The 21662-nt window shown below is 38.6% G+C and overlaps 1 protein-coding gene across 7 annotated transcripts in view; it reads left to right on the top strand.

Annotated features, from left to right (window-relative positions):
• The window catches only part of Cask (peripheral plasma membrane protein CASK), a 240234-nt gene that overhangs the window by 45926 nt on the left and 172646 nt on the right, over positions 1-21662 (top strand). For all 7 annotated transcript variants that reach the window (XM_076765678.1, XM_076765683.1, XM_076765685.1 and 4 more), the window contains 5 exons: positions 47-222; positions 1925-2047; positions 3225-3414; positions 3924-4045; positions 5745-5924. In XM_076765678.1, the coding sequence (XP_076621793.1) occupies positions 47-222; positions 1925-2047; positions 3225-3414; positions 3924-4045; positions 5745-5924 (791 nt within the window). The remainder of the gene's footprint in view (positions 1-46; positions 223-1924; positions 2048-3224; positions 3415-3923; positions 4046-5744; positions 5925-21662) is intronic.

Raw genomic sequence — 21662 nt, 5'->3', positions numbered from 1 at the left:
GCGACGATTATTTTGCGCGCACCTGATGATGTTGTTGGTCGTCCAGGTCGCGTGGGATGTCCACATTTCATGGCACCGGAAGTGATCCAGCGCAGACAATACGGGAAGCCTGGTGACGTCTGGTCAGCGGGGGTGTTGCTTCATATATTGCTAACTGGCACACTACCGTTCGTGGGTTCTCGAGACAAACTACGGGAAGCGATTTGCAGAGGACGAGTGCAGGTAGGAGTTTACGAGATTCTCGTATCCTTTATGAAAATTAACCCTTTCACGGTCCAATTCGTAGATACGAGTCGGGGAAAGTTTATTCGCGAATAACGAATAAAAGTTTTAGATTGATTCGTAAACTAGCTTTTACCCGCGGCTTTGCCCGTCTGGATGGCAATTTCAATTTATAATGAAACGTAAACGGAAGATAATTCACCAATGAATTTTAATTCGTCATTCGCGGAAAGAATTTATCCAACTTTGGATAGGTGTAAATTTTTCGATTCGGACTCCAGAGTGATTTGTAATCCAAAAAGAGCATCGATGGAAATTTTGTAGAATTATAGTCATGAGAAATTAGTATCAAATCATCGAGAGCGATAAAATGTGAAGAAATTTTACATTACAGTTATATGGAACAAAGTTGTATAAATTATCGTGCGGCGAAAAGTGACGTCTGTGATTCGTATAAGTTATGGCTACTAACGATTTGAGACTCGTTGAAGACACGCGACTATCAACTACGGTTAACTTACTATAGGACAAATCGTTACATCGATGCATAAGGCTAGTCTGCCTCCGAAACAAGTATGACATCGTGATTTATAAACAGTTCATTCGAGGTAGATTTCTTTTATTCTTCACCAGTTTGTCTATTTTACGTAAAGCAATATCTTCCGTGGATAATAGAGAATGATCGCGTGATACATTTTAAAAGGGAGAAATTTTATTGTTACAATTGATATTATAAATGGAACTATGCGTGCAGTTTATAGATTTACTATCTTCTTCATAGAGTAAAAGTATAAAGTAATAGGAAACGAAAGTGCTAAGTTAATTAGTTTCAAACATGTAATAGACACTTGCTTAGGTGTTGATTATAGAACGAGGACAAGGTTACAGAATTTCTCACAATTTCACTCGACTGCAAAAAGATTAACGATAGTTCAACGCACTTTAACGATGTGTATCTCTATTAGAATTGTTCGCGTATAGTGTTGTTTCGCTAACTGTAGCGTTTTCTGGCTCATTAGTTACGCATAGTTATTCCCACCAATTTACCTCTTCATTATCACTGTAGCTTTATAGCTATATATTTGAAATTACGAAACAAAATATTGTAGTCATTTATATTTTCATATCTGTAAACGTATATTTTTTCTTTTCATTTTATGAAAATGATACTGGCATAAGTTTTTACGTACGGTTAACATTTTCTCAATGGAATAATTACTATCAGTCGTTTAAATATCGTTAGAGTTCAGTGATAAAATACAAGCTTGCAAAACTGCATATCTTTAAAATATGATTTCAACTCGCCGTATGTAGACCGTGAATTCAGAAAAGCGCATACACATCTGCTTGTCAACTGTGTCTTGTGACATTATCGTTGATATAGAGATTTGTTTTTATAAAATATATATTTATTTTAGCAAGCATAGGGTTTGAACTTTCACCTACAATAAACTCTATATAATACGTTTCACTCTTCAGGCACTACAATACACTTCACAAACAACCTCCATTTTTATCGATTAAGTATTTTAATTTCTTTTAGATATTTGAAAAAAATTTCGATTAACAGTTGTTAGAACGTTTCAACTCTGTTCGACGATCCGTAAAACAATGTACGATTTGTTTTCACCAAGTTCTCGAACAGCTCTACTGTTTACCCTTTTGTTTGCGATAGATAACGAGAAATTCCTGGAATTTACAGATGGAAACGCCGCTGTGGGATTGCATTAGCGAACCAGCAAAGGATCTCATACAGAGGATGCTCACGACAGACGTAAATCACAGGATCACCATACAGGAAGTCCTCAACCACAAATGGCTTAGAGTGAGTCACGTGTCGTTAAATACCGCCCAGGGCTGTATCCTGCTTTTATTTTCCCCGTGATTCTACAACGTTTTCCGTTGGAATTTTTTTTATTTACTCAAAACTATACATTGCTTCTGTATACTATATTTTTGCAACAGGAAAAAATTGTCAAAAAACCATACGATTCGATCTTTGCAATGTTTAGAAGTAGATACAATTTTCAATATTTAAGCGTTGAAAGATACTCGTAGAAAAATAATCACAGACAGTCCTGAAAAGAAATGAAACTTTTACGCGAACAAAATCCCGTTTCATTCTATCACGCTACACGTGTCGCAGAGTCGAGAGAACGCTGAATGAGATAAGACTTTTTAGACGTCGTTAATTCGACCAGCAGCTAGTACGCTCAGCATCACGGTAGATTCAAGCCGTTAGTGCTAACAACTTCTATTTAGCAGATGCGACAAGCGTATCTGCTTCTTTTTATATCGTATCAGGCTTTCGATAAACGGCCTCATTTTCTGTTATTATATCCGGCGAATGTGCGTGCGCATGTGCAGGGCATATGGTGCAATAAAGTGAGAATATACCTATGTGATACGACGGTTAGCCAGTGACCTAAGGTAGTGAAGCTTGGAATCACCCCATGTATCGATGCAATACACGTGCAACTGGGCTATCGATCGCTATAGCAGGGGCAAAGTTCCATCGGTTAATGAAAATAACTGTAGCGGTGTATATTTTTCCTCTGTGCTAGTTACAGTTTTTTGAACGCAACTGCACATTCCCTGTGCCTCCAAGAACTTCATAGAAACGCATATAACGGTCGTTTCTTTTCCATTGAGAAGGAATTGTCTGGCTCTGCTTTCCATAATAGATCCGTTTTTAATGATCGTTTCTGACGAGGAACGTGCTCTATTCACGTAATAAAATCTCGCGATCTCCATTTGCCTGCAGTAGGTATTTCACAAATTCTGATCAGCGAATATCGTACGTTTATCGAACGAAAAATGTATAACACCGAATTAAAAAGATGTTTACGTTTTTATGATCACTGGGCTTAAAATAAGAATTTTATAGATTTAAAAAATAACTAATGATTTAGTACGCCTTAGTTTGAAGAATTCCATAACATAGTTAGTACAAGCTTTGATGAAGTTGCATGTTCACTTATCATGTTCTGTTGTACTTGCAGGATCGTGACAAGGGCGTGGCCCGAATACATTTAAGCGAAACTATAGAAGAGCTTAAGAAATTTAACGCGAGACGAAAATTGAAGGAAGCTGTGAAAGCAGCGGTTTCGTCGCAAAAGTGGCACACCGCGTACTCGGAAGTAAATGGCGACAGTTTTTTCGACTCCGGAGACGAGGAAGTCATGACCACAGGTACGAATGCATCTTAAAAGAATGCTCGCGAAATAATTGCTCCATCGTAGCTAGACGAAAAAAGTTTGCGAAACGAGAAGTTAACATAATGGGCGGCAGCAAGTAAACAGTTCATTGTTGTGAAAATGTGAATAAATTGAGTTTAAACGCTTGCACAGAAATTTCATGTCACGCTTCTTACCTTTGTAAAGCGCTTTGTACATCTTTACGGAGCAAATCCGACGACAACCACCGTATTATTCGAGTGAGAATAATGAAAAAGGGAAATATAATCTCAACCCAATTTAAAAAAATAAAACTTATTGAGGAAGAAGAAGAAAATTAAACTGTGTATAAAAAAGTCAATAATTTTCTACTTCTTCCTCTTTCTCCTTCTTTCTAAAACCATGAAAATGTCTCTCCGTGGCAGAATGTTAATTATTTATTGCTTTAATGTTATTTTAATTAATGTATTCTATAACACTATTATAGAATACATGTTATTTCTTGAAAATAAAATTATTTTTTAGGTGCTGTAGCTGAAATTTTGGACTCTTTGGACGACATCGAGGTACTTCAAGAGAGTGGAAGACTGACGCGTAGTGAAATTCTGAATGCGGTCGATGATTATCGCCTTCGAGCAATTTTAGAGGTACGAGTGTTTTGAGAGGTATCAATAACTTGGTCTTTAGTTCTTTGTAACAATTTTCTGCTAAATATTTATTAGGTATCCTAGGCAGTATATAAAATGCGGCTTTCAAATGTGCACCCATTTTCTGTAATTCTGATTTTCATTCTCATAAAACGAAGAGTCTAGGATAATTCGGGACAAAAGTGTGTTCATACATTGCTTCATTTCAACTTCTCCGATATTATACACGGGAAACATTCAAGTATATGTAAGAACGTCGTCTTCTAGCGGTGATCCAAACCACAAACGATAGTGTCATCTAGTTCGAATCAAACTTTCGCGCCACGGAAGTCGGAACCACTCCAGTTTGGTTCGTATCGATAACGTACCGACGCACTTCCGGTATTCTTCTATATTAACTGCTGACGTTAACCGTCAGCATTTCAAATCTATTCAAGATTTATACGTTAATGCATTATGCATTCAAATATATTCGTCAACGATGCGAATTTTGATTATTACGGTCGCTTCGAGTTTCCGTTTTGCAGCGACGTTCCTCGACTGACGGTCGATGGACCGTTTTCTGTGAAACGCGGCGCCACTGTTGGTTTCCACTACCCCCTTGAGGTCGTTTTGCTTTTCGCCATGCTTGTCTCACTCCTTCCGTCTTTCATTATGTTTATATCCCGTGGGAAGAGGTACGCGCTCTCATTTTGCACAGGAAAAGGGCGCAAGCGCTCGCCCCTCGCCTATCAAGATGGCTGACGTGCTGTTGTAGTAAACAAAATGCCACGCAAGATCGCGGAGTCGCCGAATCGCATATTCGAACGGATAGATGTGTCACGTGCATCTTCTTTGTGTTCGATGAAAAGCCACGTGGGGTAACCCACGCGTTAGGCATATGACAGGCACGCCGTAGACAGAAATGCGACTTTGTCAATTGATGTTCATCGGCGAGGCCGAACTGGCCGGTGACCTCCTTGAAATTGCAGGTCTCCTGGTAAGTAAATCGGTCTCGTCCGAGAGCATGGCTCCCCGCAATTGGTTTTCTTTTCTTAATTTATTAAAGAAACTCTGGTAATATAATTACAAGTACAGAATAATATGCTTTGAACCACAATCATCAGTATCAGTCTCCAGAAAATAAATAAAAATTCTATAAACAGCTACTTTGATTTGATACTTAAACAGAACATATGTATATAGAATTTAACTAACTACTTTCAGTGCTTTTGAGATTTGACAAGAAACAAATATATCATTGATACAGAGTTTTTAAGTGTCTGTGACTATGCAATTTTGTCATCAACAGTATTAAACTTTGAGGTTGTGAACCTCTGCATCGTGCAGCTGGCTTGATCAGCAGCGATTACATTAATTCTGAACATAGATTACTCGAGCCACACACTAGGCACAGTAACATGATGAGACATCTAAAGGTTTAGCGTTGAACTAACGTGTTTTGCGAATAGGATCGAAATGCAAGGCTGGTAGGTTCAGTAATTGAGGTTGCAGAAAAGGGGTGCACATTTAGCTCGAGTCCTTTTGAACACCTTTTGAATAAATTTCATAGAATGTCACACACTAGTCTTTTATGTGTTTTGAAGCTATTCGTTATCATTTCAAATTCTAATAGATTAAAGTAGGAAGGATATTGATTTTTAAATACTTGTCGTTTGAATTATAGTTTATGATTAATTTGTTGATAATTTTTCTCCAGCTGTACGATAAGATTTCGGCTCGGGTTTCAACGCCGTGTCGGGCGCCGCAGACAGATGCCGTTCAGCGTGCGCGGGAAGTTGAAGAGCTTCTTCGGGAAATTGAACATTCAGCAATACGAAACATCGACAGGGCCGATCTTCGGGAGCTCTACGAACTTTTGGTCCAGCCGCATATGAGGGTAAGTCTGCGAACAATATCGATTCATCGTGTATTGGGTTAAGTAATAAATAATAACTCCGTTGTTATTGAGCTATTCCCATTTACAATAGTCCCTGTTTTCAAGTGAACAAAGTTTGGACCTCCAGTTCACTTGAAAGCGGGGTACATGGCGTTGTTTATCTCGAACTTAAATATTATAGTATTCGAGGAGATAATAATTTTGCAGATGACATCAGATTGTTAAAATTTTGGAGGGTAGTTTTTTATCACTTAAACTTTAGTTACAGTAGGTAACAAACTTGGTTGCTTTATAAACCTGCAAAGTTTCTTTAAAAGTGGAAAAATTTATTGATGTCGATGGTTTTTCTAAATGGCGCATTATAAATGAAATCAAACGCGGTAGAAGTTATTTATAACTCAACCCATTACTGAGATTTTGGTGCGAATGCTGAAACTGTGTATTAATACTAGAATTAATTGATACGACAGAAATATTAGATTACTCTAGTGAACATGATTTTCAACCTAACCAATTTTACCGAGTTTAAAATTCAATGCTAGTCTCATAAGAGAAACGTAGGATTAGGGGCACGACTAACACTGGACTAAATAAATAAAGAATAGAGATCTCGAAAAACTAGAAATCGTAATATCGAATCTTAGGCAATGTTTCTGTTTACTGTATCTCATTAGTGAAGTCTGACGCTGAAGATGTATCGAAGTATCGGTAATTACGTTACGAGATATTCGTTCCTGCTAACTCTAGTTTTCGGGAGGGTCACGACTCCGATAAGTCTGGAGCATGCACGCAATTGCATTGATCTTTCTTTTCGTCGTGGCATCGGTCGTTGGTGGTAGTATATTTACCGCGGTGTTTGACATTGCCCGCGATACACTGTAAATAGGGTGCAGAAATGTAGGTCGATCGTTAAAATTCTCATTTAAAAATTCCGTAGCTGTAGCGAGAGGAACACGTAAAGGGGGGAACAGACCGTACGAAAGAGCAGGAGGACCGATGTGGAGGGAGAAAGAAAAAAGGCAGGCAAAGGTAGACTAAAAGAGCGATGTTACCGTGAAAAGAACGAGTTCTGATAGTCGAATGGATCTATGATCCTCCGCGAACCGACTTGTTAATTTTTCTTTTCACTCCGGATGCTAGACGTTCATTGTCCTAAGCCTGTTGTTCGCGAAATTACGTTGTCCGATTTTCGTCCACTTTAACGCTGATGAGACGTGTAATCAGTCCACCGTTTTACCACAAACCTCCCATTCCATCCCAGATTCGGGGGACTCCAACGTGGCGTCCTACTTTAATTACATAAGGATAATACGAAACTGCGGACGAAAATGGAGGAGAATCGACAGCCAAGCATTGCCACTCTTGCATCTTTCATTTGTGGCCATTTTTAATTATAGCAACAGTTCCATCCGACACTTTATATAGAACTTTTCACACTATACATCGTCGATGTACCGAACAAATTTAGGAGAGCTTTAATTTGTAAATTATAACTTTTATTAGACGGAGCGTAATTATCGTAACTGATGTAATTAAATTACTTATATCGCAATATTACATGAAACGCCAGTCGCTTTAGATCGATGCAAATTAATATTTTCACCGAAATAAAATTGGAAATTTATTGAACTCTCATAGCGAATATTACTTTGAAGTACCGATGGCGAAGAGTCGTTTTCCAATAAAATGTAACACGCGCGTAATTGTTTTATTACTCTCGCAATAATTCTGCCAAGCTATCGATTATAAAACAACGAGCCCTCCACTTAACGTCGTTAATTCCTTCTGAAACTTTTCGCGAACGTTGAATACGAATAATATGTAACAGTTAAAAGTGTGTTATCAATAGTAAGAAGCATTCGAACAGTGTCACCTAATTTTTGCAAAATCTCAATTTCGAATTTAAGGAAGTAATTTGGCACGTTTTTAAATTTTTCGTACCTTCGAGTTTAATATCTGATCTCATTAGTTCAATCCGCCTTAAAGAGCACTCTGAGTTTCAAACGCTGCAACATCTTGGAAGTGAACGTAAAATATTAAGCTAATTGCGCGACCTTATTACGTTTCAACCTCAGTCAATCGTTAAAGCGATAGCAGATCGTGAACAAAGCATAAGCATGCCACCTCGCTTAACGTCTTATCGTCAAATGGTACTCCAACAGCGAGGCAACAGCTTACTGGCTTGCACTCGCTCTGGAAACGATACTTCAAAGGAATGTGTTTGTCAACAGTTCTCTAACTGTTGCGTCAGATATGTTCCAAATGTTCGACGGTATTTACAATCGATCAATCGCGTCGAAAACCTTCCAGAACAGAATAGCAAAGGAGTTCTGTAAGAACCTAACCCATTCTCTGTTGCTTGTTTATTGGAAATCGGAGTGGTTCGCGAACTCGACGCGAATATTTCAACGAGTATACACAAGTAACGTTCCCATCCAGAGTTACTTCAACGTGCATTCGCTTCAGCGACCCTAATTCGGAATTTAACGAATAAACCAGGCGATTAACTATCGCGACACTAGTCTGATATGTCTCGTTACGCGATAGCCATCGGTAACCACGCTCGAAACAATACGGGGACGCGGTTTATTACCGTTCTACGGTTTAATGGTTAAGCAAATATGTCTAACCACGGTAATTGCATAATTAAGACTGCACAGAATTAATAAGTTTCCGCGCCGAGGGACATTATACCCACTGCGGTCGAATCTGGTTTCTAGACGTACTTACACTGGTTTTGCTATTTCCAGAATTATAGTTATTGAAACGTCATACTCGGTGAAATGTAGGAAATCTTATACCGAGAGTGGCATTTAAGACAAGTCGCTGGAGTAATTCGTTTATTCGGAACAAATCTTGCTTGTTTTCAAAAGGGAATTTTGTAGAGGATATATGAAAGTGAGATTCTTATTAACTGAAATTATTCCTAAAGTTAATATTTTTCAAGATATTTGTGTACAAAAATTTGATTTTAATTTATCTGCGTAATAAAGACGAATAGTAACAACAATGGTAATGATAATTTGATCGTGAGTTGCAAGATGCAAACTGTCGAGATAAATAAAGTACACCAAGCATTTAGTAGATATTTCCACTTATTTGAGCTGAGTCACCTTTTTAAGCTTGCATTGTATTATAGAAACAACTGAATTCAGTTATATTTATGTTTACCGGAGTGTTTAAGTATTCTCAATTGCTTCATAATTACCTTCTCACGGCGCCAACGTATAAATAGAGATGTATAAACATATACATTTTGTCATAATGCCAAATTTAAACGCGAATCAGATAAAATTTTGCAACTTAAAGTGAAAGAAATTTCTTTGCCATTTTACAATTAAAATAAAAAATTACATAGAACGAGTTTAGCCACCGAGGATCCGGAAATTTTGTTCGTTTTATGTCCTCGTATTCCATCCAACGATAAGATAGAGAGTCCGAAAAGAACATCATATTTCACGAATGTATCGTTTCTTAAAAAGAGATTCCGAGACTTTTGTCTAGTTAGATTGCGCAGACTTGCTTTTGGGGACAAAGCATTTCCCTCGCCACGGTTTCTTTTACTGTATATGCATCGGTACTGTTCGTGGGTGGAGCTCCTTGCGGCACTTTGTCTCCCCCTCCACGTTCCCTATTGTATCCGTTTTTGTTCTTATCCGGTATTGACCAATATTGATCATTAGCCATGGAGATGTGGCTTTAGATAGGATCCAAGCCATCGATTTTACCAGCACGGTACACGAGAGTTCCTAAATGGTCATCCACCCAGGCATTCACCGTGTCCAGGGCAGTTTAACTTCGATGATCGGACGAGAACTATAATAGTCTATTCTACGTGGAACCGCCCGGTTGACTATTGTGATTATAAAGGGCGCGCGCATTTAACGCAACATCAACCTCCTAGTGCTATTCAGACTACGCATACACGGTAGTCGAGCACCTTTCGAGGCTAACTCGTTCTGCAGCGATTTTCAAATCCCAAGACGTCCCAATTGCAAATAGCGACAGTCTGCAAACCTAGTTAGGTTCTTCTAAATTTCAAGATCGTGTGTATACGTGTCTATGTAAAAATATATTAGAGAGATCGTTAATGAATAAAACAGGAGAGGGGAGGCTAAGATGGAGTCCTCGAGCATCGGTCGAGACGACCTTAATTGGCGTAGAAAGTGAGTCTAAAATGCGGACAATTTACATCCAATTAAATTTACAATACTTGAAGCCAGGATACATACAACTGAGGAGTGTGACCATGAAGTAGAGAGATGCGAGGTTCTTTCGGGAAATGTAGTTCAATTGCGTTTTTTGTATTTTATAAGTTAGCAGGTCGTTGAAAATACTTTGAGTAAGATTCGACGAACTTTTAAGCTTGGAACATTTTAACAAGCTTTTCTCTTAAATTCCTTTAAGGGTTCTTAACATTTCTCTTAAGCTTAGACCCACAGATATCTTCCTCAGAGAATTCACTTAAATGTGTGAAATATGTTCGTTGCATTTTATCGAATGATCTCAGCTGAGACCCAGTTGAAAACGTCATCTGTATTCTTTTCAGTCTAATATAAATTCTATCGAAATTACTTAACGAAGGTTAACTCGTTGACCTTAGAACCACCAATTTCCTCGAATCGGAGTTTAATTAAAAAAATCTCGGAGAAATTCCTCGCAAAAAGCTTATCTTGTCCCACGTAAGCCGTAATCCTGTTTGGTGCGTTATATTCGAGCGACTCAGGATTTTCACCACAAATTGAAAAACTAATCAATTATTTTTTAAGAACGTTATTCAATCGCTAAGAAAGATTCGTGGGTGGAAAAGAACCGGTGCTCCGTGCAGCCCAGTTATCAACCGAACGATAATAATCTCTGAACGTCCCAACGGCTCCTCTCAACGGCGGAAACGACCCTGATAAACAGGATACAGTGTCCAAGAGGGAAACCGATCCGTGAAGTTGGGTCACGATTGCTTCGCGTTACATCTTTCAGTGGCACGGGACGACGGTCCAGAACAATTGGCAGCTGCTGGCGTTGGCGGTGCTGCGAAAACGTCGGTCCGTGGACGCGGGAGCTGCTAGCTGTGTCGCGCAATAGATGAGGGAGGCAGAGAGGGAAGAGAGAGACGGGAGGCATGAAGGAGCAAGAGGGTGGGGGATGAGGGTGGTTGCGGAGGAAGGGGCGAACACCGACCGGGGGGTGGCGAGCTTCAGGGTACCGAAAGCTAGTATGCCGCAGAATGTAGATCGCGAGCGACGCGTTCCGCCACCCCTAATCCACGGTTTCGTTGACGATTGCGTGTCCCCCGTGGTCGATCGCGTTACCCCGGAACACGTGGATATGATCACCGTTCGGTGACAATTTTCGGTTCGTCTGTCTTCGGTCGTGTTCGCGGCACATGAAGCGCGACACGAACGGCCCACGAAGGAAAAACCACAATTTTCTGGCAGCCTCGCTCGCGCACGGACTGTAAACAGCCGGTAGTTCAGTGAGCTCCGACACGACCTCTCGCAAGCGTGACGCATTTATACGTGGCGCTGTCCGAATACTGTGTTACCATTTGTGAGTGAAACCGGCGTGTTCGTTGATACGAGTGCGATATGACGTTGGAGGTTCGCGATTCGGTATGCGAGCGTCGAGACCGTGTCTTTAAAACCTGTCCTGACAGACCCCGGTTCGAGAACTGGGTTTCCATTACCCCATCCGCGCTTTAACCCTCCATTTACGAGTTCCTTGACCCTAGCTTGGATTTGTATTTTTTATGAACGGTTACGTTCCACTTGATGACTGTCCGTACGCAGTCGGGGCATATTCCGTTTCTTTCTTGTGATTAATTTCACTTTGTTTTTAACGAATGATTTTAGAAATGGTTTAAAAAGGGGAGGGGGATTAAGAGATCGCTTTAACAAGTTTATTCGTCCGTTAATAGTATTTAACTGTGATTCGAACCGCATCGTTCCGTTGAGCTATGGGAATACTTTTCAGTGACAACATCCGCGAATGGGAGGATTTTAACAATATCTTAATATTTTTGACACTTTTATGTGTTGCTAAAGTGTATCTGGTGGATAGATAAATTTCTCTTTTTAAGCGATTACCTTGACTTTATTCCGCGCGTTTCCTTGAACTAAATCCTTTCTGTTAGAAATTGAGCCATTATATTCCTCACAATCCCTGGCGTCTATTGTGATGCGGAATAGATATCTATAACAGTATTAAATGAAAATATTGAAAGTTGAGGTCATTATTGGGAACTCATGAGGAATCCCTTGCGGTATTTGAGGGCGTTGATCTCGGGCGTTCACCATGCATGAAAAGGCGTAAAATACCTTTGTCTCGCATGATACATTAATTAATACGCACAAGAGAATAAACTTGTTTTCGCAATATTCTCTAATTTCGTTTCAATGTAGAGTGACGTAAATATTGGTTGGATGAAAGCAGGGACGGTTGATTAGTCAGGGTACTCATAGCGGATAGGATACTATTTTAGGATCGTGGAAGATTTCAGACAACCGTGACCTTAACAAATTGCTCTGCTATACTAATTTCGCTTTACATTAAACAGCGATTAAATCAGTTTGAATTTTTCTATTAAGGAAAGCAACTTTTCCAAGACTCGTGGGATAGATTGTCCAGTTTTTGAAACTCAGAATGCTTATGCTAAATTTAGTTTTCGTACGTATCTGTTTGCGTACGTGTTGAAAGCGTATTTTTGTTTCGCAAACTCACTCTCCCTCGCCTCGGAATATTTTATCTATCAACAGTGCTGGAAGAGCGTAGACTGGGTCAAAATGAAATTACGCCCTCGCACCGCGGCGCGAAATAAACCTATCGATGTTTCGCTAGTTGGCTCGCTGTGAATGTTAATAAATTTTGTCTTGATAGATCGAAAACCAATAATTTTGCGGCTTCCTCGAGGACTCTAACCGCATTCTCCTTTCACTGTGGGGGTTTCCTTCGATTGCCATCGTATTTCGCGTCAGACCCTGTTCTCGTCATAATCAGTTCATCTTACCACTTACAAGTGCCTCTTTTCTATCATCTGATCTTTACTCCCGGGCTATACTCGGGGCTTCAATGACGTAAACTTCGTATCGTAGACAGCTTGTCTGAGTCAGCTATTAAGGACTTGGCCCCCGTGAAAGCCGGCCACGGAAGCCGGAAGGCAATATATATATTACACACTTCACACAATCGTCTTGTATCTTAGAAAGTCTTGCCGATATCTTACATCTCTCATCGGCTCTGATAGCGATGCGATCAATAATCCTTTGAGGATTGAGCGGTTAAAAAGAATACTTTCGGAATTTGTGTGTCCCCCTGGAGTAGTTCCGATTTAAACCTTTACTTTAAAGAATTTACGACCGCGATACTCTTCTGTGCAGTATACCTCGATAAAATATTCTTCGAATCCACTAGCAGTACTATATCGTATCGGTCAAAGTTAGAAATTTCAAATTTCAGACCAGATATTATCATTTGTACTTGTATTATTCTTAAACCTTGGATTTATTTAAATTGAATTTTATTTCAATTTCTCTATTTCTATTTGTGCATTAATACCTGCAATAAACATAATGTTGTATCATAGAACGAAATCTTTAAGGAATGATTCTATATGTCAAAATAAGACGAATGTATATTTGCTATATATTCGTCATTTATAAAGGCTATAAATGATAAACTTAAACGAAATTAATAGCTGAGGCGCAAAGTCTCAAATGTAATTTCGTTTTATACTGGCACGTAGAATCGCTTCATAGAAGATCACCCACCTGTAAGTTAACACCCTGTATAGTGTACATTATATTGGTTTTATGGATTCTGCAACTGCAAATACCTAATTTTATGGACACTTACATTTATGTAGAAAATAAATTTCGTATTCAATTATGAAGACAAAATTCGATCATTGAAGACGAGTAAGTTTAATATTCATCAATTCCTAAGAATCTTTTCGTCTTCGACACATCGAAGAGAACACTTTACTACCCGAATTAAAATTAGAATGAGCAACGTGTAATCACGTAAATGTAATTGGCAGATATTTTCGTCGTGCGATCAATGTTTTCCGTGACCGGTGAAAAACATGGTGCACACACGTTGGAATACTGGAGCTTTTCATTTAGAGTACTTCAAGTATCTTCTGCGCAGCTTGTTCGAACAGACTCAATGCCCACACCCTATTTAACGCGCTGCGCAGTTTGTTATAAACGTACGCTAACGACACAATATAATTTGGTCGTGTACGATAATCGTCGTCTCAATTTCAACTTAAAATTCTGCATTCATTTAAAAACGCTATCGACTGTGTACTCTTTATGGTGAACGCGCTGCCAGAATATAAAAATTTATTTTCATTGAAATTCTGCTTCCGAAATTCAACATGCACGCTCTAACAATATTTTAGCTCCGTCTTGGAAAATTTGTACATGGTCAGCTAGTTTCGGGAGCGAGTATAGTTCGTACACACTTACCGTTATACGAGTTTCCTATTTTGTAACACTATCACGTCGATGCTGTAAAACAAAGTACCTGTATATACAGTATTCTTCGAGAAGTAGTAAAACTGATTATACCAGTCGACTTTAGGAGCTTTAGTTACGAAAAAGGATTTTACGCAACCGGTTTTTAAATCTTCGTTTCGTTCCCATAACATTAACGATATTATGAGAAACAGAATTTAATCGTTACGTAAAATAAGCAGAAAATACTACGTAAATGACTGATCCTAGTTTGTTGTCGTCATTCTTACCGTGTATTTGCTTTTTATTAAATGTGAAAATTCTTTACATCTTAATAATTTTGAATGAGGATAGTTAATGATGAAAATTGATTTTAGGTTCATTGTTCTATTACCTCTGACAAGTGTTATATACCGACGAATGTATCACACATGGAGTGAACTATATAACTTGATTACCTCGATTATTTCCGGAGGTAATGGACCGATTAAAATTTGTTTTGTCTTGGATAATTTGGTTCACAGGGTTCACATGCCCATGAAAGAAATTGAATCAGTCCACTAACACAGGAAATTATCAAAGTGATCAAGTTATCTAGTTAAACCAGTGTATTATATAGTATAATACCATCATTGATTGTAAGCGATTGTTTAACTACGTAAGTTTGCTATATAAATTCAACTTTCGTCTTAGTAAATTAATTCTGAAGTTACAAAAAATCTTAAAAGTCAATTTATTTAAAAAAATTAATTCCTATCTATAAGCAGAAATAAAAAATTATTTAAGCCTGAAGAAAATAAGTTTATTCAAAAATTAAAATTAGCAAAACTTGTTTGCAGTTACTTCAAATGTTAACGTAATAAGTTTGCAGGGTAATTATCTTTTTGTTGTAACAGTTATTAAGCGTAACTAACTTAACAAATTTGATTATAAATGAAGATATATAATTTAACGCAACATTTGGCACACTGAAGAATTTAGAATATAATTACGAATTGTATTAAACTGTTATTAAGTATATTAGGGCACCTGTTATCGAAGCTAGTTTTAATTTACATAAAATTTGAAACTTTAGTGTTTCCTATTCGTTTTTTAGGTGCATAATTGCATAAGAACAAGAATTTTAAAATGTCCTCAGCCAGCTTACAAACAGCGTTTATCTATTTTAATAGGTCACCACATTATTCTTATCTTAAAGTAGATTCTAAATATTTTGTACATTTCGTGCATACTTTGTTTCGAAATTGCTTCTAATGCACTTTACGTCGCATGCAACTTGCCTGTGAAGACTCTCGGATGCATCCATGCAAATAAGGGTGCATATCTCGTGTATTTCTAACGCGATATTATTAAACTTTACACTCGATGGGGTATTGCACTAAATGTACCAATGTTTTACAACTCATTTGGTGGGGTCAACAACACTTAACGTGTCTTCGTGAAAATAATGCGCGCAATCGATGGTTTTATTAATTTGGCACGGACTTCGATGCTCCACAAACTGCGAGTTATCGGAATATCCTCAATTACAGTTTTGGCAAAACGTTTCTATGTAAATGCCCTCGTTTCTGCGTGTACGGAGCTGTATCCTCGCGGTTGGCTCGGTGTATTTTACATTATTCCAGCATATATCTGGTAAGCCGGTGATTTTTTACTTGTTGCGAAATTAATGAGTGGTCGATAGCAATTTGGCACGGCAAAGCGCCGAGCTTTGCGTAGGTTGCCCGAGCTTCGCTCATAACTCAATGGAAACGAATTTTTTATAATTCATCTATAACACGATTTTGTAAAATGTTCGTTATTCAAAATTTGTTTTGTTCCAATTTTAATTCCACTGTTGGTGCATGCATCTGCAAGAACAAAAGGTCGAAAATTATTTATGTAAGCTCTTCATCAAGTATTTTTAGTCTAAATAGCGAAACATGGAACAAGCTGCAATTTTTTTTATTTCTTCATTAGGATTTTTGCTTTACGAAGCAAATTTTAATGTAATCTACGTTTTGTATTTATTTTAGTAGAATTTATTTTGGGGAACTCGAAAACCAAAATTTAAAAAGTTGAAAGCAGCAACTAGATTTATAAGAGAAGAACTCACTTGAATGATTTATTATCGACTGAATAACACGGTCTACCGTCACTCAAGACATAAACACACCTCACTGGAATTGCAATTAAAATGGAGATAGAATTGATTGGGAAATGCACAAAAACTTAGGGGAAGACCCAATATTGCATCGAAATACCTTGCTGCACAATGAAACGCTTCGATTAATTTCCCAAAGATAACATCCGCAAAATAACTACTCTGGACCGTGAATAAACCGAATCGGCGTGCCGTGGAGACTGCCGCGATTGAATCGACAGCCTCGATGCTGTGATAAATAATGAAGCTGAAGCAGAATGAAAAGGGTGCGCGAGAACTAAACCATTCCTTAGGAGAAGTATAAATATTTCATACCAAACAGTCACGGGCCACCGTCGTCGAATCTTCGCGCGGCTAGGACACGTTGATTTTCTGGAAAAAAAGGAGATGCAAAGGAGAGAAATCCGCACAGTCGTAGGAGACCTGCGCGTTAGCGCATTGATTGAATTTTGTACAGCCAGGCAAACCAGGGAGGGGGAAATTGTGGAACGACAGGGGGTTGAAGGGGTGGCAGAGGGTGGCTAGATTTTTGAGGGTGGGGGTGAATCGAGCGGGGATTTGGAGCGACGGGTCGTCGGGTTGGCGGGTCGACGAAATCGTTGGAGAGGGAGGACCCGCTGGAGCTAACATTGCAACCCGTCTTAGCGTATCTCTTCGCTACCTTTTCTCTTCGAGCTCGTCGTCAAAGTTAAGCGGAAATCTTTTACTTTTCTTCCGTACTTTTTTTTCGATTCGTTCGCGTTTTCCCCCTCTCTTCTACTTCGTTTCATTTGTTGTTTCATTTCTTCATTAGACCGTGCTGAATCTCTGCCATCCCCCCAACATTGTCAACGTTAAAAGTTCGGCGCAAACGTGGGAACAAACTTTGTCGTCCGATTCACTAACTATCATATTAAATTTCGCGAGGCCAAACCGAGATCGGTCAGAAATTTAAAAAAATGTGATATTTATTTTGTGGAATTTTTAAAAATAGTATTTATTGTCGTATACGTATTTAGGATCTCCGTCGAAGGATTAGATGAATGAAAAAATAAATAAAAAGCGAGAGGGTAAAGTGGTTACGTAGAGAAATAACTGTAAATGGTCACAAATGAAATAAGCAGCGGTATTTAAATATGAGAAGCTAATATAGTCGACATTTTCAATTTGTTCGAAGCTCGAAGTATGTAGAAATGTACAATTTCCGTGATTAATATTCTCCCATTTGGGATCATCAATCCGTAAAATAGTTGGTACAGACATTCCTTGTGAAGTTACCAGGATAACTCGTCTTAGTCAGACAATCTTCCTTGATGAAACACCGAAATGCCAGCGGTGGAAAAAATTCTTATTTCAGGTCTGGTAAAGTAACAGGCAATGAGAAAAACTTAACTGCTAAAAGGCACGGCAGACGTAAGAAGTGGTGTTTTGGACTGTTCACCGTCTGCCTGGGAATTAGTGCCAGCATGGAATGGAATAAGAAACGTCGTCTCGTTGGATAGGGATTTATCATTGCGCAGAACATTACGATGTGCATAAGAATGTTATGTAAGAATGTTCCTTGTGGCAGCCAAATCGTGGTCGCCGCGACTTGTGAATCGGTTTGGCAGGATCGGAGACTATTTTTCGAATGTATACGATCCTCGAAAGAAAAAGCAGCTTGAAACGGTACATTAAGCTATTACAGGAAGTCCAGCATTCGATCTATAAGGGGTGTATGTTCTATACATTCTCATGATTTTCTACCAACTTACGATAGCTTTATACAGATGAAATTATGTAAATTTCAACTGCGAGTAACTTAATACGATAGAGAATAACTGGTTGTATAATATACTTTTCTTGCTAGCAAAAAATTGGATGACAAAATAAACTTTGGATACTACCAGAAATCTTAATTAGATCTTTTACAATGAGAAAATCTTACTTATTTAATTAAGATATGCAATTTAAAATTTTTGATCTAACGTGTCTGACCAATATTGATTATTTCTACTTGTTTTGTGAGTTTGCAAACATTCATGCTATTGTGGTTGTGATTTATTTTACTAGAATTTATCTAATGGGTCTTACTATTACTTGTAAGTTTGTAAATATTCATACCAGTATGGTATAATTCATTTCAACAGAATTTATCTAACATGTCTGACTAATATTCGTTATTTCTACTTGTTCTGTGTTTGTAAGCATTCCGGTCGGTATAATTCTATTTCAACTGACTTTAATTAGTTAAAACACAGTAAAAGATCAATAAAAAATGCATAATACTATCTATAGTCAATGGTTGAGAATTTACGAATTTTCAAAATTTAGTTCTTAATCGAAAACGAAGTGACGTATGAGAAAACTTTATTTTCCATTTTCGATCCACTTTTTCATGTAAAATGACCACTAATTGTTACTAATGGCACCAATTACCGAACACCCTGTATAAATTGTGGCGTATTTAGCGGTACAACCGAAGGAGAAGCAATTCTTCTTAATTAAGAGCCTGCGGGTTTCCTAAATCTCGGATACGAGTTGGGTCGTCCAAAAGTCAGGTTAGAATGGGACGAGTCCTGTAAGTATCTCCACCACATACGGATGCTCGAAATCCTGAATGTTTCGGGATTAAGACTGTTAATCCTTTATTCATTCATCCTTGATGTCTCTTTCGGTGCATCGTCTCTACTTCGTTCACGTACTACTATAATGATCCTCTTAAATTTCTGTGAAGACTAAATTTTGCATTCTGTACATTTCTACGTATTAACATTTGAATAAATATGCTTCTTCAGAATATATTTACTGTCAGGTCTTCCATCGTTTCTTACAAATTTGTCACACATTGCCATACCATCGATGCAAACTTCTTCAAGGAAGATTTATCGAAATGAAGTTTACGAAGATATCGTATTATTTAACTATAGATGAATTTGGTTTATATTTCTGGTTGAAGGGAGAGAAATATTTTGTATAATATTTCTCTAGGATGGCTTTCTATTTATAACTAAAAAATGTGTTTCTTTGTTGGGCGACAGCCGAGACTTGAATGTAACGAGTATTCAAGTGGTGCGATAACGGCGCGCATAGAGCGTTGGCCTCGAGAAGTAGTCTGTGGATCGCTTCTCGCTTGGGCAATCTTTTTTTAGGGCAGTTACCAGTAAAAAGGGGGGAGTTTCTTAAGGAGCTCGAGGAGACTTACAATTTAAGACATGACTCATTAGAAAGATGTGTTTTCGCTTACAGCCCACTCCTAGTGAATGAAATTCGATTTTCTCTTCCAGTACTGTGAGTTTTGTTTGTAGCAATTGAAACACAACGCAGGAATAATCTCGGGAATAATTGATAATTTGGTAGAATGATTTTACTGTTTTATTTACAGATTAATTTAATTTTTCATCGTCGAGCTAAATAAAAACCTGCAGACGTCCTATTATCAGACTTCGCAATCTTGCGAATACTCGAAGTATTTTGGCCAAAAATTTCGCAACTGCCGTCGAATAAAGAAATATTTTTAGGTGACCCAAAAAGTAAAATCGTCAGAAAATCGTTTCTTTAAGAACTGTCTGGCCACTCGACTGAAATAGAACAGTGCACCGTTGTGCATAAACCACACGCGACGTTCACCTAATGGTACCTTCTCCAATATTTCACGGAATTGATTACTCTCGAAATTGGCATAAAATTGACCTGTTAATCACCCCCATCGACGAAAAGAGATGCGTTCACGATCTCGCCAATTATCCAAATAACAAAATTTCAGATTAATTCGTAAATTAACTTTTGCCTGCACAAGAATTTTTTAATGGATTTTAATTAACCGATAAATTTACCACTGGATCGCAAACGAAATTTGGCTCCGAATGAATCTAAAATTTCTGTTCGTTGTTCCTAAATAAAATTCGCCGGTCTCTGTCAGTGATTCGATTTAAGAACAACACGTTTATCTCCTTTCGTGTAACAAAATCACGAAAATTAACTATTTCATTTTTGGTGAACCGTGAGTAACGATAATCATTATCCAAATAATGGATACGAGAATTGTAGGAAAGCGAATCCGTCCTGTCATCCGGTAGAATCGCGATAATCAAACGACGCGAGAAAAACGACACAGCCGCCTGTTCCAGCACAAATATGCGTCCGTCAACGCGTTCGCGCGTTTCCTTGCCATTTCTCGAGCCACAGTGGCCTGCAAAAATCAATTAGCAGCCGGAGTCTCGCAGCAAGGGAGATGAATGAGGTTGCTTAGCCAGTAAATTATGGGTCTGAATACGTAATGGGGTCAGTATTTATCTCTGCCCGGGCTGCTGTTTCGTCCGAATTAATCGTAAAGCTCGATATGCCGAGTTTTTCTTTTTCTTTTTTTTTTGCGCGCGCATTCCCGCACACGTGCAGCGCATACGCGATCGTTCGCGTACGGCCGCATATTGTCAATTCGTTTACACAGAGCGCGCGCGCTTCTTTTGTAGCTCGCGGAACGAGTGGGGAATTTAAGATTCCTTCAAATCGCGCGAAGCACCCCCAGGGAATTTGGCGATATTACTAGTTCTTGTGTTTCCTACGGGCAAGCATTCAGGCCATGCAGGTTTTGTCATCGGGTCTCTTTGTTTGCGTTCGAGCATAAAAACGCGCTCATTCCGTGCTCATCTCTCCCCCCGTTAGCTTTCCCAGCGTGATACTGTTTTTGATTTAGCACACGCGCAATACACTGTGTACGTGCACATTCTTCCTTCATCGTCAGTCCTCGCGCCCGTCGACAATGCCGAATGAGGATTTTTTTCTTTCGTGTGTTTCGTATCGAGTTCGAAGGATGACTGTGTTCCCCATTAGACGTCGTTATCTTGCCCAATAATCATAGAGAAGTATTCAAATTAATGGGGATAGCGAGACCACGTGTACCCTCTGCAAATAAAACTGCTAATTTCCTCGACGATTTTGATTAGTCATTAGTGATTAAGCGCGATAGTGTGGCGCGTCTCTGCTCGTGACAAATTCCCCTCGGAGAGATTTTTCCCTTCTTTTTTAATGATACTCGATGTTTGTATGTAGTACGGGTTGCTAATTTGTGAGCTAACGATACAACTCATTCATAATGCACAGAAACACGAGAGATACGGATTAGTTCAGACTAGAACGAAATATACATCATTTTGTTAGCTACAAAATTATCAAGGAATATAG

This window comes from Colletes latitarsis, chromosome 5 (genome assembly GCF_051014445.1).
Source record: "Colletes latitarsis isolate SP2378_abdomen chromosome 5, iyColLati1, whole genome shotgun sequence".
In the NCBI taxonomy this organism is placed as follows: domain Eukaryota; kingdom Metazoa; phylum Arthropoda; class Insecta; order Hymenoptera; family Colletidae; genus Colletes; species Colletes latitarsis.
This window is presented reverse-complemented; position numbering and strand designations above follow the sequence as displayed.